This window comes from Mercenaria mercenaria, chromosome 12, assembly GCF_021730395.1.
Source record: "Mercenaria mercenaria strain notata chromosome 12, MADL_Memer_1, whole genome shotgun sequence".
Classification (NCBI taxonomy): Eukaryota; Metazoa; Mollusca; class Bivalvia; order Venerida; family Veneridae; genus Mercenaria; species Mercenaria mercenaria.
In genome coordinates, this window is record NC_069372.1 from 18,852,317 (window position 1) to 18,878,246 (window position 25,930).

General features: G+C 36.2%; 1 protein-coding gene across 3 annotated transcripts; it reads left to right on the plus strand.

Annotated features, from left to right (window-relative positions):
* Positions 1-782: 782 nt before the first annotated feature.
* LOC123534008 (uncharacterized) lies at positions 783-25,896 on the plus strand. 3 transcript variants are annotated; one of them, XM_045316033.2, is made up of 5 exons: positions 783-856; positions 16,453-17,298; positions 18,167-18,281; positions 20,492-20,637; positions 21,104-25,896. In XM_045316033.2, the coding sequence occupies exons 2-5, from the start codon at positions 16,646-16,648 to the stop codon at positions 21,459-21,461; spliced, it is 1,272 nt and encodes a 423-aa protein (XP_045171968.2). In that variant the 5' UTR covers positions 783-856; positions 16,453-16,645; the 3' UTR covers positions 21,462-25,896. The 3 variants fall into 3 exon arrangements, with proteins under 3 accessions (XP_045171968.2, XP_045171969.2, XP_045171967.2); XM_045316034.2 differs by lacking the exon at positions 783-856 and adding an exon at positions 887-1,043; XM_045316032.2 differs by lacking the exon at positions 783-856 and adding an exon at positions 12,978-13,136.
* The last annotated feature ends 34 nt before the right edge of the window (positions 25,897-25,930 follow it).

Genomic DNA, 25,930 nt, shown 5'->3' on the forward strand with positions numbered 1-25,930 from the left:
AAATGTGTAATTTCTGACATTTTCTATGGTAAATGTATCATTTTCCTATATAAATCAATGTAAGTATAGGAATAAGATTTATCAGTTGCGCTGTCTGATGGCTTATCAGATTTTGTGCCGTAGATGTACTGATAAGATCGCCTAAGAGGAGAATTGTTCAACATGAATACGATTGTGAGCCGGACTTTACGGTCCTCCATCAGTCTTGGCATTGTTGCTCGACACCTAGTCTTAATAATGAGACCTCGGGCAGACCGATTTTACAATTTGATATTTTACGTTGTCTACCTAGAGGCGGATATCGACAAGTCAAAATAATATAACGATATTCAACTCTCGAGTACAATTATTTGGACTAGCTCGACACCCATAACATTTTCTGAAGTTAACAGAAAGCTGTTCAAAATAGACAATGGGCCGTACAGTTACTATAGTATTCAAAATTATCAAACAATACTGTATTTAAATTTTATAAGATTCAAGTTTAAACGTGACGGTTCTGGCATAAAAGTAGGCACTAGGACAAGTCTGAATTCTTTTATTTTGCTAGGCCACCGGACTATCCGATACAAAATAAATAAATAAATAAGGAGAGGACAACCGTAAGCTGATATAGCTTTCTGTCCAATTCCTTAATTAATGTTTTGTTAATGTTTCAGTTACTGAAATAAAATATGTTAAACTGCAAGAAAAATGTTTATTTGAGCAGACAATTAATTAGACCAGGATCCATGCGTTTACTGAAGAACTTTACTTCGAGTTGCGTCCCTTAGTTTTCCATCCACCATTTGTAACAAGGAAGGGTAAGGTCGCCATGTATGTACGTATGTAAGAAACGTGGATTACACATGCGAAGGTAGTGTTTTTGAGAATAGTTATCCTCTTTTTTATTGTGTTTATCCGCTTAAAACTGTAACTCAGTCATAATCATTACAATTTGAAGTTTGAGATCTGACCTAAATTTTCAGATAAAAAAAAAACAACCTCCAGTCCAAGGCCAAACAGTGAAACACCTGTTGACCCACCCAAAATGGGATGGATAGGTAGGTAATTTTTACTTTTCTACTTTTTTCATTCCTTGATAACAAGAATGATAATTCTATCATTTATTGGTTGTTCAGAGTATTATACATGGGTAAAATACTAAATGTAGATTTTCTGACAGCAGAATTTCGCAAGTTTGGGTAGGTCACAGGTTAGTCCTGGCTTCCAAAACTCTAAATGCCGCTTTTTTATATTTTTTTTCCAGTTACGGTTCAAATCCAGTATATAAACCGAGAGCGCTGAAAATCTTAAGCTAGTCACAGGTGTGTTTTTGTTTGGTCTGACATGTGGACCACCCCAAGGTCTCATGGTGATCACAGGACTTGCTACATACGTGTATCTGAGAGAGCCCCCTAGGTGGACTTAACTTACATATTGTTTGGTCACTAGTCCAAATAATAGGACGTTTTGGGACAGCGTGGTAACTTTTGTCTGTCGCTGTTCGTCACGTCCAAACTTATTCTGCATATTTCTGTTAGGAAATCCCCAACGAAATCCATTGGGAACTTTTTCTGGTATATGTATATATATATATATATATATATATTTATTTATAGTCGGTTCAAAAGCACCTAGAGTGCTTATTATCCTCCGACGAAAGTCGGAGGGATATAGATTTGGCGTTGTCCGTCCGTTTTTCCCGTCTTTCCGTCCGTCTATCCGTCCGGAGCCATATCTAGAAAATGGTTGGGAATATTGATTTAAAACTTCATATATATGTTCACCACTATGAGTTCTTGCGGCCCGTCAAGTTTCAGTCAGATTGCCCAAGTAACACCAGAGTTATGACCCTTAGAAGTTTCTAGTGTTAACTATATAGGGTACTATAAATATGGCAATTTCATAACTTTTGATATATTTGACCTAGAACTATGAAACTTAAACAGAATTTAGATCACCATAATGTGGTTGTGTACACACAATTCCATTCAGATTTATTTGTAAATTAAGAGTTATTGCCCTTTAATTGTATATAAATCCACATATTTGTACATAACAAACTTACCATTTGGTAGAATTTCATTAAATTTCTTTCATTCTTTTCCATGAACATTTATTGTAAACATGTGAAGTTGTGTACCCACACCTGGTCACCCCCTTACCTTGATCACACACCTCCCCCCCCTATCCCCCCCCCCCCCCCCCCCCCCCCCAAAAAAAAAAAAAAAAAAAAATTCATTCCATTATATTTGAGATTTTTTTCAAACAAACTTCATATACATGTTTACCACTATGAGGTTATGGGCCCCATCAAGTTTCAGACAGATTGCCCAAGTAACACCAGAGTTATGGCCCTTAGAAGTTTCTAGTGTTAACTATATAGGGTACTATAGATCTATAGATATGGCAATTTCTGCATCATAACTTTTGATATATTTGACCTAGAACTATGAAACATTAACAGAATTTAGAGCACTATAATGTGGTTGTGCACAGACAATTTTGTACGGATTTCTTTTGTAACTTCAGAGTAATTGCCCTTTAATTGTCTAAAATCCACATATTTGTACATAACAAACTTACCATTTGGAGGAATTTCATTAAATTTCTTTCATTCTTTTCTGTGAACATTTATTATAAACATGTAAAGTTGCGCACCCACACCTGGTCACCCACTTGCCTTGGTCACACCCCCCCCCACCCCCCCCCCCCCCAACCCCCAAAAACAATTATTTTTTAGCTCACCTGTCACAATGTGAAAAGGTGAGCTTTTGTGATCGCGCAGCGTCCGTCGTCCGTCCGTGCGTGCGTGCGTAAACTTTTGCTTGTGACCACTCTAGAGGTCACATTTTTCATAGGATCTTTATGAAAGTTGGTCAGAATGTTCACCTTGATGATATCTAGGTCAGGTTCGAAACTGGATCACGTGCGGTCAAAAACTAGGTCAGTAGGTCTAAAAATAGAAAAACCTTGTGCATCTCTAGAGGCCATATTTTTCACAAGTTCTTCATGAAAATTGGTCAGAATGTTCACCTTGATGATATCTAGGTCAAGTTCGAAACTGGGTCATGTGCGGTCAAAAACTAGGTCAGTAGATCTAAAAATAGAAAAACCTTGTGACCTCTCTAGAGGCCATATATTTCACAAAATCTTCATGAAAATTGGTCAGAATGTTCACCTTGATGATATCTAGGTCAAGTTCGAAACTGGGTCACGTGCAGTCAAAAACTAGGTCAGTAGGACTTAAAATAGTAAAACATTGTGACCTCTCTAGAGGCCATATATTTCACAAGATCTTCATGAAAATTGGTCAGAATGTTCACCTTGATGATATCTAGATCAAGTTCGAAACTGGGTCATGTGCCATCAAAAACTAGGTCAGGAGGTCAAATAATAGAAAAACCTTGTAACCTCTCTAAAGGCCATATTTTTCATAAGATCTTCATGAAAATTGGTCAGAATGTTCACCTTGATGATATCTAGGTCAGGTTCGAAACTGGGTCACGTGCAGTCAAAAACTAGGTCAGTAGGTCTAAAAATAGAAAAACCTTGTGACCTCTCTAGAGGCCATATTTTTCACAAGATCTTCATGAAAATTGGTCAGAATGTTCACCTTGATGATATCTAGGTCAAGTTCGAAACTGGGTCACGTGCAGTCAAAAACTAGGTCAGTAGGTCTAAAAATAGAAAAACATTGTGACCTCTCTAGAGGCCATAATATTGTATTTTACAAGATCTTCATGAACATTGGTCAGAATGTTCACCTTGATGATATCTAGGTCAAGTTCGAAACTGGGTCATGTGCCTTCAAAAACTAGGTCAGGAGGTCAAATAATAGAAAAACCTTGTGACCTCTCTAAAGGCCATATTTTTCATGGGATCTGTATGAAAGTTGGTCTGAATGTTCACCTTGATGATATCTAGGTCAAGTTCGAAACTGGGTCATGTGCCTTCAAAAACTAGGTCAGGAGGTCAAATAATAGAAAAACCTTGTGACCTCTCTAAAGGCCATATTTTTCATGGGATCTGTATGAAAGTTGGTCTGAATGTTCATCTTGATGATATCTAGGTCTAGTTCGAAACTGGGTCATGTGCGGTCAAAAACTAGGTCAGTAGGTCTAAAAATAGAAAAACCTTGTGACCTCTCTAGAGGCCATACTTGTGAATGGATCTTCATAAAAATTTGTCAGACTGTTCATTTTGATGATATCTAGGTCAGATTAGAAAGTGGGTCACGTGCTTTCAAAAAGTAGGTCAGGAGGTCAAATAATGAAAAAATCTTGTAACCTCGCTAGAGGCCATATTTTTCATGAGATCTGTATGAAAGTTGGTCTGAATGTTTATCTTGATGATATATAGGTCAAGTTTGAAACTGGGTCAACTGCAATCAAAAACTAGGTCAGTAGGTCTTAAAATAGAAAAACCGTGTGACCTCTCTAGAGCCATACCCTTGAATGGATCTTCATGAAAATTGGTCAGAATGTTCACCTTGATGATATCTAGATAAGATTTGAAACTGGGCCACGTGCCTTCAAAAACTAGGTCAGTAGGTCAAATTATAAAAAAAACTTTTGACCTCTATAGAGTCCATATTTTTCATGGGATCTGTATGAAAGTTGGTCTGAATGTTCATCTTGATGATATCTAGGGCTAGTTTGAAATTGGGTCAACTGCGGTCAAAAACTAGTTCAGTAGGTGTTAAATTAGAAAAATCTATTGACCTCTCTAGAGGCCATATTTTTCAATGGATCTTCATGAAAATTGGTCTGAATGTTCACCTTGATTATATCTAGGTCAGTTTCTAAACTGGGTCACGTGCGGTCAAGAACTAGGCCAGTAGATATAACGAGAGGACCATGATGGTCCTGAATCGCTCACCTCTTCTCACATGACCCAGTTCTGAGTATGACGTCGTTTTTTCTATTATTTGACATAGTGACCTAGTTTTTGAGCTCATGTGACCCAGTTTTGAACTTGACCTAGATATAATCAAGATAAAAATTCTGACCAATTTTCATGAAGATCCATTGAAAAATATGGTCTCTAGAGAGGTCACAAGGTTTTTCTATTATTTGACCTATGGACCTAGTTTTCGAAGGTACGTGACCCTGTTTTGAACTTGATCTAGATATCATCAAGGTGAACATTCTCACTAATTTTCATGAAGATCTCATGAAAAATATGGCCTCTAGAGAGGTCACAAGGTTTTTCTATTTTTATACCTACTGACCTAGTTTTTGACCGCACGTGACCCAGTTTCGAAACTGACCTAGATATCATCAAGGTGAATATTCAGATCAATTTTCATGAAGATCCATTGAAAAATATGGCCTCTAGAGAGGTCAAAAGATTTTAATTATTTTAGACCTACTGACCTAGTTTTTGGCCGCAGTTGACCCAGTTTCAAACTTGACCTAGATATCATCAAGATGAACATTCAGACCAACTTTCATACAGATCCCATGAAAAGTATGGCCTCTAGAGAGGTCACAAGGTTTTTTTATTATTTGACCTACTGACCTAGTTTTTTAAGGCACGTGACCCAGTTTCAAACTTGACCTATATATCATCAAGAAAAACATTCAGACCAATTTTGATACAGATCCCATGAAAAATATGGCCTCTAGAGAGGTCACAACGTTTTTTCATTATTTGACCTACTGACCAACTTTTTGAAGGCACATGACCCACTTTCAAACTTGACCTAGATATCATCAAGATGAACATTCAGACCAACTTTCATACAGATCCCTTGAAAAAATGGCCTCTAGAGAGGTCACAAGGATTTTCTGTTATTTGACCTACCGACCTAGTTTTTGAAGGCACGTGACCCACTTTCGAACTTGACCTAGATATCATCGAGGTGAACATTCTGACTAATTTTCATGAAGATCTCATGAAATATATGGCCTCTAGAGAGGTCACAAGGTTTTTCTATTTTTAGACCTACTGACCTAGTTTTTGACCATAAGTGACCCAGTTTCGAGCTTTACCTAGATATCATCAAGATGAACATTCAGACCAACTTTCATACAGATCCCATGAAAAATATGGCCTTTAGAGAGGTCACAAGGTTTTTCTATTATTTGACCTACTGACTTAGTTTTTGAAGGCACGTGACCTACTTTCAAACTTGACCTAGATATCATCAAGGTGAATGTTCTTACAAACTTTCATGAAGATCTTATGAAATATATGGCCTCTAGAGAGGTCACAAGGTTTTTCTATTTTTAGACCTACTGACCTAGTTTTTGACGGCACGTGACCCAGTTTCGAACTTGACCTAGATATCATCAAGGTGAACATTCTGACCAATTTTCATGAAGATCTTGTGAAAAATATGGCCTATAGAAAGGTCACAAGGTTTTTCTATTTTTAGACCTACTGACCTAGTTTTTGATGGCATGTAACCCAGTTTCGAACTTGACCTAGATATCATCAAGATGAACGTTCTGACCAACTTTCATAAAGATCACATGAAAAATGTGACCTCTAGAGTGGTCACAAGCAAAAAGTTTACGGACGGACGCACGGACGGACGACGGACACCGCACGATCACAAAAGCTCACCTTGTCAATTTGTGACAGGTGAGCTAAAAATAGAAAAACCTTGTGACATCTCTAGAGGCCATTTTTTTCAATAGATCTTCATGAAAATTAGTGAGAATTTTTTCTGTGATGATATCTAGGTCAGGTTCAAAACAGGGTCATGTACCTTCAAAAACTAGGTCAATAGGTCAAATAATAGAAAAACCTTGTGACCTCTCTAGAGGCCATTTTTTTCAATGGATCTTCATGAAAATTGGTCAGAATTTTTATCTTGATGATATCTAGGTCAAGTTCAAAACTGGGTCACATGAGCTCAAAAACTAGGTCACTATGTCAAATAATAGAAAAAACGACATCATACTCGAAACTGGGTCATGTGGGAACAGGTGAGCGATTCAGGACCATCATGGTCCTCTTGTTTCATTTCTTATTTTAGATTTTTTTCAAACCTTCCAAGTTGTACCATTCCCCCACCTCACTTCTCCACCCAGTCATGCCCACCACTGATCATGCATCCTCTGCCCCCTCCCCCAACCCCAGCTTCACCCTTTTACCTTTTTTTTTTTCATTTTTAATTTTCAATCAATATTTATAATCAGCATGTGAAATTTTGTTTCCTCTCCTGTTCCCCTGCACCCCAACCCCCTAAAAAATAAATATATACATATATCTATATATATATATATATATATCCATTCCTTTTTTCTTTTTTTTAAATGTTCAAACCTTCAACATGTTAAGTTGTGACTGCACAAACCTTGCCCTCAGCCATGTTCAAGATATCTTACCTGTGTTCTCTTAAGGACATCTGTCCTTTTAAGTTCAAATGTACATGTTAAACAGCAACACCTGGTGCCAAACCACTCAAAGACAATATTTCGTTCCAGTTAAACTTCAAGCTCACATTTCAGTTAACTGCATTTAATTTTAAAAGCTAAGCTTATTACAGTAAGCATATCCCATTCAAAATAAATTCTTTAGTCAGGATCAAAGTATCATACATTTATTATGTACTCTTTAATTAAATATTTGTTTTCTGTTAAATTGATTTTGACTAATGAAATTATTTGCTTCTTATTAACATCCTTAACTTTTTGCCGGATATATCTTTTTGCCATTCCTCACTACAAACCCTTTCGGCGGGGGATACCAATTCATCGAATTTGCTTGTGTTGTATTGTTATTTGTCTTGCCGACTCAAAATAAAATTTATCTTATCTTATGTACAACGTATTTGTAGCGATTACATCTCACTAATAATGAATTTATGTTGACATTATCGCTGACAATTTTTGAACGTATATTTTGTGTTTTATATCTACACTTCAGTATCAACAGCAGTTCACTGTGTATTTAAACTGGTGTCAGGGTAGATATCTCCTCGCACATGTTTACACATATTTTTGAAATTATGGGTTATATTCAATCAACCCATTCGATGTTTCTTCATGAACATTAATGTTTAATTTATTGGAGCAAGTAAGTTTGACCAGTATTTTATGACTTTTTTGGAGTTTTTAATGTCTTTGTTTTCCTAAGAGTACGGGTAAGGCTTAGAGGGGATGACAACTATAAAATAACAGATCATAAAATAAGTCATCCCTATATGCCAAATAAGTAAGGCTATTTGATCACAGGAGTCTGAAATTCTGTCAGTAAGACTCCAGTCTATCTTTAAATTAAAACATTAAATCCCCTTTTCTCATATTCTCAGGGTTTCTCATATTCATGTTTTTTGCCTTAAAGTTGTCAAATGACGTAATATTTGTTGTTTTCTAAACAGGTATGCTACAAAACTGACACACTTAAAATTTCAAGTGATTTGAAAGCAAATTGATGAAAACATTCGTATTTTACTATATTTAAAAAAAAAAATCCCTATTTTTTTCTGGTGGTGTAAGCAAAATTGCAATAAATTATTCATTATACAATTAATTGTTCTATTTCTGGATGCATTTACTACATAATAGTTAATACATCTTTTTATTGCACCACAGTAATTAAAATGTTTTAAATTCTACAAGTTGTTTGTGCTGAAGAGTCAAATATAAATCCACGGGAATATGAGAAACTCCTGGTCCATTTCTGAGGTTTGAAAGTTTGTTTGTGACTATCATCTCCACAATACTTTACTAAGTAATATGAAAATAATTTTGTGGCTATGATCTCTATAAAACTTTCCTAAGTCAAATGAAAGTTTGTGGCTATGATCTCTATTAAAGTTTACTAAGAGACTAAGTCACACAAAAGTTTGTTGTGGTTTTTATCTCGGCAGTATTTTACAAAGCAGTGTTTTTTTAAAAAGTTTTTAGGTGAATGGTATCATAGCCCTTAAGGAGGGGAAAATTGTGCAGTAACCACTAAAATAGGGGAAAAATTGCGTTGTGATAAAAGCAACAATTTTTCATAAATATGTTACACTTCTTCTCCTTCTTGTCGTTCGCGTCTACACTGTCAGACCAGTAGCCTCGATGAAACTTGTGGTTTGCCGAAGATCCTCAATGCCTCCATACAGTTTCTGGTGGATTGAGGTATCTATCGGCCAAGTCGCAGCTCGCTCCTGGTCATGCCTTTTACATCTCTGAAGTATATGCTCCGCAGTCTGATCTTCTTCACCACATGGACAAGTTGGCGATGATGTCAGTCTGTATTACTTGTACATGTGAGCATTGAGCTTGTTGTGCCCTGAGCGGAGCCTGACCATCATCACTTGTTCAGACTGATCAAGGAGATGAAAAGCATCTTCCTCCATCCTTGGTCTAGTTAGTGCCTTGATGATGGTGACTTTCTCCTTGTAACTCACAGGTTCTGTTGGTTGTTCTGACTGAGCTCCTACATATAGCTTAGCCAGTTTGTCTGCCTCTTCATTGCCTGCAAGTCCACAATGGGATGGAATCCACTGAAGTGCTACTTTGCAGGTTATACTCAGGCTCTGCATTCTCCTGGCTAGCTGCGGAGCTTTATTTTTGATCAGAGCTTCCATGACAGACAGTGCATCTGTGAGAAAGACGACTGAGGAGCTTTCTTCTGCCGAGTCTTCAACCATTGAGACGGCCTTCATGAGTGCTTCCAGTCTTCACGAAAAACTTTTCAAGGTACTAGCCAGTCGGACTACCAACATAGCAAAATTTACTAGCCCGAAAGGAATTTTGGTAGTCCAAACAGTAAATTATTAAAGGTGTATTTTTTATTTGTTTGGTGTCATTTTTAAACTCTGTTTGATATTGCTTATTGCATTTTTATCATACATATGCAAATATATGAACATAACTGCAAAACAAGGTTCTTTTCTTTTTATTTTGGTTCATTATACATTAATTTTTGATACTCATTTTGCTTGAGTTTTAACAGGCAATTTGCTGCCTCACTCGTTTTGGAGTGGGTGGGGGCAGATTTTGCATGATGTTCACCAGCAGCCTTTTGGTGTCCACGGGTTTCCTGGTGAGCGTTTAGTGTTTCCACTTTGAAATTAGAACACCCGGTGGTAAAAACACACTCGTTTGATGTTTTAATACAAAAGGTGCAACATCTTGCCAGATTCAGAATTGTAAGTAAGCTACGGAAAACTTTTTTCCCATGAAGGCTGGAAGCTCTGCGTTCTTTTTGATTCATACTTTTTTTTGCGGATATTTTTTCCTCTTCAGATAAATGCCGCTTATTGGCCTTTCCCGGGATGGTCCCGGGTGTATATTTTAGTTGAAACATTTGTTTACTTTACTTTTCTATTTTCGTAAAGGTCACGCTAGGTTAAACAGACTGGTTTTCCTTTTGCTTCTCGCTATGGATAATTCAGCGCAAGGAACGCTTAACCAGTCTATTTCCGCCGGTGCGCGTAATGTCTACACTCGTCAAATACGGTGCGCTAGTAGAAAACTCACGCTATGGATTTTTTGGGTAATTTTATACGTATTCTCTCGATTTTTTTTACTAGCCTCTCGGACTAGTCACCTAGAGACAAATACTAGTCCGATCTAGGTTTTTACTAGCCTTGGGCTTCGGACTAGTGGCCAAATTCGAAGACTGTGCTTCAGTCTCTGCCTTGTAATTGCTGCAGTGTTTTCCTGTGGTTGCATGTAGTGTTTCTCTCTGGCCAGATGGGTATTGAATGAAAACTCCTGCTCCTCCATCTTTGACGGCGCATGTGGCTGATCCATCTGTATAGACATGAGGCCATAATTCCGTAATATGTTACACTAAAAAAGAAAATGATTTAAAAGCATTTTGTCTCATGTTTTAAATGCTACAGTCTACATTATCATATAGATGTAGAAAGGGTTTTGCTGGTTGGGATATGTTAAAAATAAATTTGGAGGGGAATTCTTTTTCAGAAATAGGAGAAAACAACATACAGTACTGTCATTTTAAAGTTTGTTTGTGGCTGCTTTATTAAGTTATATGAAAGTTTGTTTGTGGCTTTGATCTCCACAATACTAAGTCACATGAAAGTTTGTTTGTGGCTATGATCTCAACAGTACTAAGTCACATGAAAGTTTCTTTGTAGCTATGAACTCAACAATACTTTATTAAGTCACATGAAAGTTTGTTTTTGGCAATGATCTCAACAATACTTTACTAAGTCACATGAAAGTTTCTTTGTGGCTATGATCTCCACAATACTAAGTCACATGAAAGTTTCTTTGTGGCTATGATCTCAACAATACTTTGCTGAGTCACATGAAAGTTTGCTTGTGGCTATGATCTCAACAATACTTTACTAAGTCACATGAAAGTTTCTTTGTGGCTATGATCTCAACAATACTAAGTCACATGAAAGTTTGTTTGTGGCTATGACCTCCACAATACTTTACTAAGTCACATGAAAGTTTGTTTGTGGCTATGATCTCAACAATACTAAGTCACATGAAAGTTTGTTTGTGGCTATGATCTCAACAATACTTTAGTTAGTCACATAAAGTTTGTTTGTGGCTATGACCTCCACAATTCTTTACTAAGTCACATGAAAGTTTGTTTGTGGCTATGTTCTCAACAATACTTTATTAAGTCACATGAAAGTTTATTTGTGGCTATGATCTCCACAATACTAAGTCACATGAAAGTTTGTTTGTGGCTATGATCTCGACAATACAATGTACTTTAGTAAGTCACATAAAAGTTTGTTTGTGGCTATGACCTCCACAATACTTTACTAAGTCACATGAAAGTTTGTTTGTGGCTATGATCTCAACAGTACTTTATTAAGTCACATGAAAGTTTGTTTGTGGCTATGACCTCCACAATACTTTACTAAGTCACATGAAAGTTTGTTTGTGGCTATGTTCTCAACAATACTTTATAAAGTCACATGAAAGTTTATTTGTGGCTATGATCTCCACAATACTAAGTCACATGAAAGTTTGTTTGTGGCTATGATCTCGACAATACTTTAGTAAGTCACATAAAAGTTTGTTTGTGGCTATGACCTCCACAATACTTTACTAAGTCACATGAAAGTTTGTTTGTGGCTATGATCTCAACAGTACTTTATTAAGTCACATGAAAGTTTGTTTGTGGCTATGATCTCAACAATACTTTACTGAGTCACATGAAAGTTTGTTTGTGGCTATGATCTCAACAATACTTTATTAAGTCACAGGAAAGTTTGTTTGTGACCTTGATCTCAACAATACTTTACTGAGTCACATGAAAATTTGTTTGTGGCTATGATCTCAACAATACTTTACTAAGTCACATGAAAGTTTGTTTGTGGCTATGATCTCAACAATACTTTACTAAGTCACATGAAAGTTTGTTTGTGGCCTTGATCTCAACAATACTTGACTAAGTCACATGAGAGTTTGTTTGTGGCTATGATTTCAACGATACTTTATTAAGTCATATGAAAATAGGTTTGTAGCTATGAACTCCACAGTGCTTTACTAAGTAATAGGTTTGTCACTTTGTGTCTATGATCTCCACAATACTGTACAAAAGTAATAGGTTTGTGGCTATGACCTTGACAATGCTTAGTCATATGAAAATAGGTTTAAAGCTAAAAAAAGACAAACAACAATCAGATGGTGTAAAAGCTGAAAAAGGCTGGCTACAGACCAAGTAATCTTCACAGAAAAAAAATCAGTGTGTAGTAGTTAGGGTATTTCAAGAAGCAAAGGGAATTGATTTATGGACATTTCTGGCACCTAAAAGTTTTCTCATATGCTACAATTATTCTAATTAATTACATGTATATAGAATATAAATTAGTTTACCTAAAAGTACCATCCCAGGTTTAGATAATAGTTAGAACTTATACAGTCGTGGTTCAGCTGGTACCTAGAATAGAGATTATATAGAGGTTACTTTTTTGTGGTTTGACACCTTGCCATGTTTACATCAAAATTAATGCTGTAATGGTTTTTTAACTGTCTGACGCATGAAATGTTTTCATCCATAAAGCATTATTATGTATGTAATACAGTATTGCAAAATGCATTGTTGATATCCCTGAAACTTGTGTTATATCATGTAGGAAACTGTATAATAGGTTTGGACTGTCAGAACTTTGCATTAGTTTTAGATAATAATTTGTATTTATTTATTGATATTACTGTGGAGATAAATTAAAGTTAAATTGAAAATATAAGAATCAGCATTAGAGCTCTACTGTAAGTATCTTCGGTAAACACAAGTTTGAATTATCTTACATTGTAACTTTTGCTAAAGCCTTCATGCTTAGTTTATAGGGGGAGCGCAGGTCTTTCAGTTGTGTTATTCTTGGGTAAGGCGTATTTTCTCTGTAATGATGTGATAGAATACAGTGTAGCTGAAGTCATTTATTTGTCTCTTACTCATATGGAGAAGTTTAGGCAGTTACTGAGGACAGGTTAGTACTAGTACAGATGGAACTTTGATTAGGTTAACTGCCAGTTGTTACATAACTAAAATACCTTTAAAGCATAAATATTATCACTAAAGGAAAAACAAAACAAAACAAACTAATATTTGCTAAGTATGTTTTTTTCCTAGATAATGCATCAGATTTTTACAAAGTGTATGATTTCTCATGGTATGAAATGGAACTTGTTTTGATCAAAAAAAGAGAACTTGACCTGGTGTACTTTTAATTTACATCTTTGTTGAGATAAAATCTTTAAAATGTAGATGGTTAAATGGGATGAACTGGTGACCTAATATTGATGGACTCCTTAAATGTGTCAGGGTTTGAACAGTGGCCATGATGCATCTTCAAAGCTTATTTATAAGAAAGGGAATAACATAAAAAAATTTGCTTAGGGACTAAGAGCCTTGAATAATAATTAAGTGCAGATTTTATAAATGTGATAATGAGTAAAATATTACTCAATGTTTCTACCAGGAAATAGATGTTGTTGGGAGTATTGCTCTGAAGTGAATGTTATAGTTTTTCTGCTGCGAAGTATATGAAACATTGTATTGTATATAGCTTATATTTTCCTGTTGTTTTTAGGTAACCAGAGCATAAAATGTTCAAGGTCAACCATTATGATTATGGTACTCACTGTCATCTTTCTGTCCTATAGCCCAAATGTTTTTATGCCCCCGGCATCTACTGATGCGGGAGGCATATAGTGATCGTCCTGTCCGTCCGTCCTTCCGTCCGTTCGTCCGTATGAGGTTAACCAAATGGGACCGTTTCGTCTAGCATCAATACCCCTTACTAGAATGACTTGATACTAATGCAGATGTAACCTGTGACCATTCCTCATCTTCAGACATCACCTGACCTCAGTTTGACCTTGACCTCATTTTGGACTTAGGTTGCTTTATATGGGCCATCTCTTGGTTAACCAAATGGGACCGTTTCGTCTAGCATCAATACCGCTTACAAGAATGAACCGATACTAATACAGATGTAACCTGTGACCATTCCTCATCTTCAAACATCACCTGACCTCAGTTTCACCTTGACCTCATTTTGGACTTAGGTTGCTTTATATGGGCCATCTCTTGGTTAACCAAATGGGACCGTTTCGTCTAGCATCAATACCGCTTACAAGAATGAATTGATACTAATACAGATGTAACCTGTGACCATTCCTCATCTTCAAACATCACCTGACCTCAGTTTGACCTTGACTTCGTTTAGGACTTAGGTTGCTTTGTATCGACAAGGATGCCACTGGGGGCATCAAGCGTTTATTGAACGCAGCTCCTTGTTTTTTTACCAAACCATGTCTCATCTGAAACCTCAGGATGGAAGTTGATGGAATTTGACCTGAATGTTTGAACTTTAAGATCTTTTCCTTAATCCGTCTGCCAGTTTTCAAAATTTCAGAAATGTGTCCCTTCATACCTGTTCAAGCTGTGAAACACTTCTGAGCAATATACATCGAGCGATCAGAGATTGGTATAGATTTCCTTTGAGACAGTGTAAAATTTATCTTTACATGAGATATAGTTCTATATTACAATTATACCGGTATGTACCTTCCAGGCTGCCTCCAGAAAATGTCTGTCAAAGACAATCTTTTTATTAGTGCCTTATGTATGTCTGTCTGTCTGTCTGTTCGAGCAACTTAAAAGATAGAGGGCCATCTATCTGTAGAGAGGACAATAGAGAACAATAGCTTCAGTCTGTTAACAATAGATTATAGGGCCAGGGCCCCCTATACAACAAAGAAAATAACGAAAGAAATGGCCCCCTGTATCATTTCGGTGGCACGTCCGTCTGTCCATCTGTCCGCAAATCTGGATCCTGTGATAACTCAAGACGTATTCAAGCTAGGTTAATTAAGCTTGTTATTTCAATAGAGGGCAATATGTAGATATGCACGTACATGAAGGTCAAGGTCACTATTGATGGTCAAGTAAAAATTGTTTCTGCCCCATAACTTTTATATGCATTGATGTATTATCTTAGTGCCATACACAAACATTCGCCATGACGAGACAATGTGTCAGCATATAATCTACGCTTGTTGGTTAAAGGTCAAGGTCACTGTTCAATGTCAAATAAAAATTTGTTTCTGCTCCATTTCTTTTAATTGCATTGAAGGATTTTGTTAATACTACACAGAAATGTTTCCCATGATTAGATTATGTGTAGCACACATGACCCATGGTTGTCGGTCAAAGGTCAAGGTCACTATTGAAGGTCACTGTTAGGGGACTTCTGTATTGCCACTGCAACACTCGGTCACTTCTAAAAAATCAGTTTATACCATTGAGTGTAAATTACTAAATGTTTAAGTACATAACCTGACATATAAAAATTTGTATAGCAATATTTTCAATTTGTATTTATATAATTATGACTATAGTATTTATTCATATTATTATCTTAAACATTTTAAAGATTTGGTAGCAGTACAGTTATTAATTTATTTACACTCTTTGAACTTGATTGAGCACTAGATTTCATGTAACACAATGGTACAATAAATTCTAATGTATGTTTTTGCCCTTGTTTCAGACACCCTTAATACGCTATTCTGTGCTTATGCAATGGTTCTGTCCACAGGTGTTGGAAGCTCAATCAATAAAAATGTATATGCAGGTTAGATCTCTTGAAGGTATATTAAGTGGGTTGGATATGATAATGCATATATTTATTGATAGAGCTTCAAACGTCTGTGTTCTGTCATGCGTTATTGTTGTCTGTACTGATTTTAAACTTGAGGTCACTGGTTCAAAGCCTGACAAGAACGAACTTTACTGCAGGTTGCGCAACACTTGTTTTAATCCGGTTATAAGATTCTTCATAGCCCCAAGAAATTCTGTAATGCCTTATTTCTCGTAGGTGGCTACCAAAACTGGAGTACTTGCAGAAAGCAGTTGTTGACAAAGTTTATAGACAGAGATATGGTTTATGTGGAATAATAAGGGTTGGTACCATACAATTATTATGGTAAGCACAGTCATGTTTAATAACATGACCTACTTGACCGACAGTAGTATACCAAAAGTACATAAATAATAATTCGTGACTTCTTTTTATTGTAGATTGATTGAGGATACGGTTGTAGATTTCAAACCAGGATACATATGCAGTGTCCTTATATAAACCAGGAAGATGGTATAGATATGTGGAATGAATCCAGTATGCAAGTTGGAGCACTTTAGTGACAACTAACTATATAGGTTATTGCATAAAGTGGGAAGAAAAAGTTGTGAAAAAAAATTGAATAAAGCTAAAATGGCATACTTATTGGTTTGTGTAAAAACAGATGATACTATTTATGACCGAGCGGTGTTTAGTAAAGATCTTGCTCCTGTGAAATTTGACACGTCGGAGATGGGGCTTGCCTTACGGCATGACCCGTGCACAAATTCTGCTCAGTACTTTGTTATACATAGTCTATCAAAGCCAAGAACAATATCTGGGCACCAGCATGTCTCAGGGAACTCAGGGAGGGAAGTTGGATATAAGAACCAGTCCACATCTGAAACTAGTCAAGAAAGTGACACTAGGCCTGGAACCAGTCAGGCAGGATCTGAATGCAGCCTTTCTTGCACTTGCAGTAATGATGAAAACATCCAAAGTTCTTGTAAATCCTGTGATAAGACCATTACCCCAAAGGTGTCCTTGGTGTTATTAGATATTGAATATAAAATAGTAACAAAACTGAAGTCGGATGTAGCTTACCATAGTTTCAATCAGATGGTACGATCTGGAGTGTTTAGGGAAGGATTTGTGAACTTTATCAGAAAGAGAAACAAATTGAGATATGTGAGACATAAAGCCTGTTCCTGTGAAAGTGTGTACAATGCTTGTGACCTCAGTATAAACCTGCCACGGCTGTTGGAAGTTTGCCTTGAACCTGCTCAGGCTGATGTATGCTATGCTTGGTAAGTGCTGTCACATAGACTAAATGAGCCATGCCATGAGAAAACCAACATAGTGGATTTGCGACCAGCATGGATCCAGACCAGCCTGCACATCCGCGCAGTCTGGTCAGGATCCATGCTGTTCGCTAATGGTTTCTCAAATAATAATAGTCTTTGAAAGCGAACAGCATGGATCCTTGACCAGACTGCGTGGATGCGCAGGCTGGTCTGGATCCATGCTGGTCGCAAAGCCACTATGTTGGTTTTCCTATGGCGGGGCTCAAATGATTGAAATGGTTTTATAACGTACTATCAGTATAAACAATAGTCTTGTGTTTTAGTCAGACATCACAGGTTTAAATATCTTGGTAGTCACAGTTGTACTGGTAAGGTGCCTGTGTAGGATTTTCCCGGGAAAGATGCACCCACAGTTTCCGTTAATGCTAGATATTTGCTGTGTGATCGTAGTTTTGAATTACAATATATCTCTATCAAAGGTTTCATGTAGAAAAGCTGTCAACTTCCTTTAGGTAAATAGCTTGAAATTGATCATACTCGATTATAAATAAAAATTAAAACTATCACATTGCTTAAGAAATAAGTTGAAATGAAATGTTTGTTGTGGTTTTCTTTTCCATCGCACTTACGATGCTTTGATGCAATATTTATGATTCACAAACAGTGCATGTGTTACATAATAATACACAGTTTCAGTTTTCTTTGTTTAAAAGGGAAATAAATCTGGCCGTGTTAGAATAGTAAATAAACTTTTCTGTGGTCTGGCTTCTTATTAGTAAAATAAAGCAAACTGTGTGTGTGTTTTAGGCAAACTAAAATTTTGTTTAAGTGAATTATCGGTATAATAATATTTTTGTGTATTTGTCAACAGGAATGAGAAACTAATAGGGTTAATTCGGAAGCGGATGATTCTGGAGGAGACAATGGCTTGGTTATCTACCCTTGGTGGTGGATACTCTTCATTGGGAGACTATTTTGAACATTTTGTAAGTTTAATCCAGATTTCTACAGTTCTGTTTTATATGTCAAGCTTAAATTTTCGTAATGAGTTCCGACTGCTAAGTGCTTACAAGTACTTATTTCAGAATACTTTTGTACAGAATTTCTGAATATACTAAGACATTCAGGAATCTTACTTCTTTTTCAAGAGATTTAAATGTGTAGAAAATGAAGCTATTGTAGCAACAATAGCTGCTTAGTGGGTGCAGGGGGGAAAATTAAATGATCCTTTTAAATACAGTGTATAGGAATCCTCAACAGAAATCTTAAATAAGACTATTGAGGCAATGGTAGTTCAGAATGATACTAGAAGTTTAAAAATCTTAAATGAGCTAACCTGGCAGAGCATGGTAGTTAGCCATTGTGATCAGTTAACCTGGCATAACATTGTAATTGGCCAACCTGATAACGTTAAGTTGGGATAACCTTGTAGTTAGTTAACCTGGCAGAACATTTTAATCAGTTAACCTGGCAGAACATTGTAATTGGCCAACCTGATCAGTTGGCGGAACATTGTAATAAGTTATCTGGCAGAACATTGTAATCAGTTAACCTTGCAGAACTTTGTAATTGGCCAACCTGATCAGTTGGCGGAACAGTGTAATAAGTTATCTGGCAGAACATTGTAATCAGTTAACCTGGCAGAACATTGTAATAGTTAACCTTGCAGAACATTGTAATCAGTTAACCTGGCAGAACATTGGAATTGGCCAACCTGATCAGTTAACCTGGCAGAACATTGTAATAGTTAACCTTGCAGAACATTGTAATTGGCCAACCTGATCAGTTAACCTGGCAGAACATTGTAATAGTTAACCTTGCAGATTATTGTAATCAGCTAACCTGGCAGAACATTGTAATTGGCCATTCTGATCAGTTAACCTGGCAGAACATTGTAATAGTTAACCTTGCAGAACATTGTAATTGGCCATTCTGATCAGTTAACCTGGCAGAACATTGTAATAGTTAACCTTGCAGAACATTGTAATCAGCTAACCTGGCAGAACATTGTAATTGGCCATTCTGATCAGTTAACCTGGCAGAACATTGTAATAGTTAACCTTGCAGAACATTGTAATTGGCCATTCTGATTAGTTAACCTGGCAGAACATTGTAATAGTTAACCTTGCAGAACATTGTAATCAGCTAACCTGGCAGAACATTGTAATTGGCCATTCTGATCAGTTAACCTGGCAGAACATTGTAATAGTTAACCTTGCAGAACATTGTAATTGGCCATTCTGATCAGTTAACCTGGCAGAACATTGTAATAGTTAACCTTGCAGAACATTGTTATTGGCCATTCTGATCAGTTAACCTGGCAGAACATTGTAATAGTTAACCTTGCAGAACATTTTAATTGGCCAACCTGATCAGTTGGCGGAACATTGTAATAAGTTATCTGGCAGAACATTGTAATCAGTTAACCTTGCAGAACTTTGTAATTGGCCAACCTGATCAGTTGTCGGAACATTGTAATAAGTTATCTGGCAGAACATTGTAATCAGTTAACCTGGCAGAACATTGTAATAGTTAACCTTGCAGAACATTGTAATCAGTTAACCTGGCAGAGCATTGTAATTGGCCGACCTGATCAGTTAACCTGGTAGAACATTGTAATAGTTAACCTTGCAGAACATTGTAATTGGCCAACCTGATCAGTTAACCTTGCAGAACATTGTAATAGTTAACCTTGCAGAACATTGTAATCAGCTAACCTGGCAGAACATTGTATTTGGCCATTCTGATCAGTTAACCTGGCAGAACATTGTAATAGTTAACCTTGCAGAACATTGTAATCAGCTAACCTGGCAGAACATTGTAATAGTTAACCTGGCAGAACATTGTAAATAGCAGAACATAGTAATGTAATTTGGCCATAGAACCTTTTCAAGAGAGTTGCTTTGGCAGTGTGTTTTTTAACAGTAATGGGTTTGATTTTCTCACATCCCTTAAAACAATTACAGTCAAACTTTTTTAACTAACTTGAACTTGGATAATTCTTACACCACCCTTCTCCCGAACTCATTGTCAGGTCCCAGAAAAATCCCTGTATAATTGTATTTTGTTCGATAACTCTAACAACCTATCACTCAAACAAATTTTGCTGGTCCCTTCGAGTTTGAGTTAACGAAGTTCGACTACTAAGAATTATGATAATTTGGATGAGATGTTATACAATGATATTTTATTGCAGTCGGAGGAAGCAGGAAAATTGTCACTTACTCAGTTGAGTATTGCCGTGGAGATGGGAGATCCTGTAATGGCCTCAAAATGCCGCCTCTTCTATGCTTTAAGTTTGATGCAGAGAGGTCCGCTTTCACAAAGCAAGAAGTTAATCAGGTAATTTTTCAATTGACCGCTTTGGTAGCCAGGTGGTAGTGCAGCCTCTTCTGTTGAGGGAAGTCGTGGGTTCACACACAGACCGCATCATACCAAAGATAAGAAAAATCGTACATTTGTACTAGTAGCTTCCTTGTTTTGCTTTTAACATTCAGAGGATATTACTACAACTGGTCAGTCTGGTGACAGCTAAATGCTAAAAATCTACTGTGAATCTGCAGGAAATCACAGTAATCCAAACCTAAGTGTCTGGTCTCCAGAGTTTCACACTTTTAGAAACAGGTAAATTTGGAAACTGGTACCAAAGTGTTCCTTCGTTTTAAGCAGTTTACAGCAAATTCTTGGTCTGTCAGCTTTTGTGCAGCACATTTTACAAGTGTCCAATTTTGATGAAGTTCTTCATTTAATTAAAGGTGAAAATACAAAAAAAAAATGTATGTTCATTGACTTTATTTTCTTTTTGCAGGGAGGAATATCATTTTGCTACAAATTTCAAGGTCAGGGACCAGAAGTTGATAGATATGTGTAGGGGAATGTGGAGTAAACTGAGGTATCTTTATTCTAGAAGACACAGACGTAGGCTGAGTTCAATTTCTTGTGAGGAAACCGCCACTACCAGCACAGATCACCATGGTAACCTGGAGAGTTGCAGACTTCATGATGAAGAAGTCGCACATATATATACTCAAGGATATATAGAGAAGTTTGACACTGCTACCAGTGATACTCTTCCTTCTTGCAGTGAGAAGCTCGCCACTACTACCGTCATGGATCACCGTGACAACCAAATGACTTGTAGACTAAATGAGATTGAGACTGCTTGATTTTTACTACAATGAGATTCAAGCTCCTCACAGCGGTTAACTCCCCTTGCGTTCATTATAACCGCTGCATTCACAAGATACCACATGACAATGAGAAAGTCACATGACACTGTGAAATAGCAGGGATGCCAGAGTAACAAATTCTGGCAGCCTATTTCATTTCTCAAATGTCCAATAGATATTTTTGACAAAAATCACTTCAATTTGTTATTTGAACAATTATGTGCGCGAATATAACCATCTAAATGCGAATCATGCGATTTTAAATAAAAAAAAAAATAACCAAATCCAGTTAAACGACTCATGATGGCAGTGATTTGATGTACCATTATTCAAGGGGAAGTAATCGCTGCAGGGAGTTTGCAGTGAGATTAAGACATAGATTGTTTGTTAGCTCGACTATTCGAAGAATCGGCGGCGTCGGCGTCACACCTTGGTTAAGTTTTTGCATGCAAGTACATACAGCCATCAATTAAAGGCATATAGCTTTGAAACTTATTTTATCTTTTTCTAGGTCAATTACCAACCTCTCTGGGTCAAGTCCCATAACTCTGACATGTATTTTGAGCAAATTATGCCCCCTTTTGGACTTAGAAAATTTTGGTTAAAGTTTTACATGCAAGTTACTATCTCCAAAACTAATGCAGATATTGATTTGAAACTTCACATGTGTCTTCGGGGTTATAAAACTAGTTGATAGCAGCAAGTCCCATAACTCTGACCTTCATTTTGGCCAAATTATGCCCCCTTTTGGACTTAGAAAATTCTGGTTAAAGTTTTGCGTGCAAGTACATACAGCTATTTCTAAAAGGCATATAGATTTTAAACTTATTTTTTTCTTTTTCTAGATCAATTACCAACCTCACTGGGTCAAGTCCCATAACTCTGACATGTATTTTGGGAAAATTATGCTCCTTTTTGGACTTAGAAAATCCTGGTTAAAGTTTTGCGTGCAAGTACATATAGCATTTACTAAAAGGCATATAGATTTGAAACTTTTTCTTTCTTTTTCTAGATCAATTACCAACCTCACTGTGTCAAGTCCCATAACTCTGGCATGTATTTTGGGCAAATTATGCCCCCTTTTGGACTTTGAAAATTCTGGTTAAAGTTTTACATGCGAGTTTCTATCTCCAAAACTAATGCAGATATTGAATTAAAACTTCACATGTGCCTTCGGGGTTATAAAACTAGTTGATAGCAGCAAGTACCATAACTGATATGCATTTTGGTCAAATTATGCCCCCTTTTGAACATAAAACTCTTTTGATATTTAACCTTTTTGGGTAATATTTTCCTGCTTCTGGGACAATATTTCGAATAGTCAAGCTTGGCTGTCTTACGGACAGCTCTTGTTTTTGTGATGTAGTTTAGTTTCCGTATTTATTAAGTTTTGCTGTGAAGAAACGGTGAAGCTTTAATGACACACTCTGGAGTTTGCTTTCTAGGAAAATAGTTTACTTAAGGTATCTGATCAACAAATAAGCAAGTTCTATATAACAAAAGCTATAAAAATATATCGAATACTGATGCCTGGTAAGCTCATTGATTTTGGTATCATTTCAAAGTGTAGTGTCCACTGAAAAAGAAAATATAAATTACATGGCAAAATATGTTGTAAAAATATATTTGTTTTTACTTTATAGTTTTCAATGATACTTCAACAGAAATCCAGTCATTACAGTGTAAGATTTATCATTTCACAGTCAAAAAACATGACTGTTGTGATTCGTGCATATTACGATCATCTTATTTAATATTTCTGTTAAGCAGACACACCTCTTTCAAATGATACCAAAAAAACATGGGGTCACCAGCCATCGAAAAGTTATCTATTTGTGGGTTGGATACCTTAATATGTCTAATGTTAGGAGTGGACATGCCTCCAGCATGATCGGAAGGGTTGATAATCATTTTGATTCACCTTACAGATCAGTGTTAGATTATGCTTTTATATATATATATATATATATATATATATACCGGTGAGATTCTGAGGGATTGAACTATTTAGTATCCAGAGTGAAAAACCCACTGAGAATAACAGATTTACTTCTTTCCATCTCATTTTTGTTCAGTTGACATTCATTCATGGATTTTCAAATTACTTGGTAGAAACAGTTACTATAACCCGACAATGTGTCATCAGCAAAATCAAGCTCAAAGGTCGAGGTCTTTTTTTCACATATATTTACAGTCTAAAACCTTTTGTGCATGGATGAATATTAAAATGACACAGCACTTAAACATTCATACTAAGATGATGATAAATCACATCAAAGATTTAAACTTCAAGCTAAGTCTCGAATAATTTTCAAAATCTTTTTTATGTCAAGACTTGAAGTTATTAGCTCATATGAAAAAGTGCTCAAGATAAGGTAATTGCCCTATATCAGTATTCCATTGTCTAGTGTCATCAACAGTTATACTGCTTTATAGGTTGCAGTTTCGGGCCAGTATTAAAATCAATTAAAAAGATTACCTCAATAAAATCACAGTTAATCAGTACTGGGTCATCTTCGGTCAAAAACTGGATTGCTAGGTCAAATTATTGAAACAAATTTTCGCATTCTGGAAACACATTTTATACTTCATGTCGGAATTTTGTCGTTATGAAATCTTGGTCAAGTTCTAAATTTGATCTGCATTCATCAGAGTTCAAGGGTCTGAACCTTAAAAATGGCAAATATTCAAGCTGGCCTAACTTGGTTTATAGCAAATCTATGCTAAAGAATATTTTTTAGAATTTTCTAAAGCTACAGAATGAATATTCATGCAAAGTTTCATTGCTTTCTGTGCTAATTTAATGACAGAGGAAAAAAAATTTAGCTTTATAAAATCTTAAGTCATGGGTCTATACACTGCAATACTTAATGACTGAAATGGAGACTTAAGAATATCAAACATCCAAATTGCCACAATTTTGTTTATAGTTTATCCATACTAATGAAATTTTCAAGAGTTGTCTGTACCTATATAATGAATATTCATGAAAAGTTTCATTACTCTCTGTATCAGTTTAACAAAGAACAATTTTAAAAACTGACAACTGGGGATGGCAGCTAATAGCATTTTTGGTAGTTAGATATTATGTCAGCCTTCCATATGAATACTTTAATATTTGGTGATCAACTGATCAACAAAATAACTCAAAATCTTATGTGTTTGGATCAAAACTTACCGGCTGACATGCATAAATTCTACTTTCGTTTTTTGGAGAAATTGTGCAGAAAATGACAAGTAAAGACAGATTCAGTTAACACATTATCATTTCTTACAGTGATGTAGCCCTGATGTAAGTAAGGTTCACTCAGGTCTTTGTAGGTCTACAGGTTTACTCAACAAAAATTACACATAGCTGTTAAAACACCTCGGAAAAGTGACAAACAGTTTTTATGCTAGAATTTATGACACAGCCTGATCTTTAATTAGATGTTATTTTGCATGTGTTTTTTAGCTCGACTATTCATAGTATAGTAGAGCTATTGGACTCGCCCATGCGTCGGCGTCCGCGTCCCGATTTGGTTAAGTTTTTGTATGTAAGCTGGTATCTCAGCAACCACTTGTGGGAATGGATTGAAACTTCACACACTTATTCACTGTGATAAACTGACTTACATTGCACAGGTTCCATAACTCTTGTTTTGCTTTTTTACAAAATTATGCCCCTTTTTTGACTTAGAAATTTTTGGTTAAGGTTTTGTATATAAGCTGGTATCTCAGTAACCACTTGTGGGAATGGATTGAAACTTCACACACTTATTAACTGTGATAAAATGACTTGCATTGCACAGGTTCCATAACTCTATTCTGCTTTTTTACAAGATTATGCCCCTTTTTCGAATTAGAAATTTTTGGTTAAGGTTTTGTATGTAAGCTGGTATCTCAGTACTCACTAATGGGAATGGATTGAAACTTCACACACTTGTTCACTGTCATGATCTGACATGCACTAAGTAAGCCCCATAACTCTATTTTGCTTTTTTTACAAAATTATGCCCCTTTTCCAACGTAGAAATTTTTGGTTAAGTTTTTGTATGTAAGCTGGTATCTCAGTATTCACTAATGGGAAAGGATTGAAACCATGGGTGAAAGTTAATTTTTAGCTCGACTATTCGAAGAATAGTCTAGCTATTCTACTCACCCTGGCGTCGGCGTCGGCGTCGGCGTCGGCGTCACACCTTGGTTAAGTTTTTGCATGCAAGTACATACAGCTATCATTTAAAGGCATATAGCTTTGAAACTTATTTATTCTTTTTCTAGGTCAATTACCAACCTCACTGGGTCAAGTTCCATAACTCTAACATGTATTTTGAGCAAATTATGCCCCCTTTTGGACTTAGAAAATTCTGGTTAAAGTTTTACATGCAAGTTACTATCTCCAAAACTAATGCAGATATTGAATTGAAACTTCACATGTGTCTTCGGGGTTTATAAAACTAGTTGATAGCACCAAGTCCCATAACTCT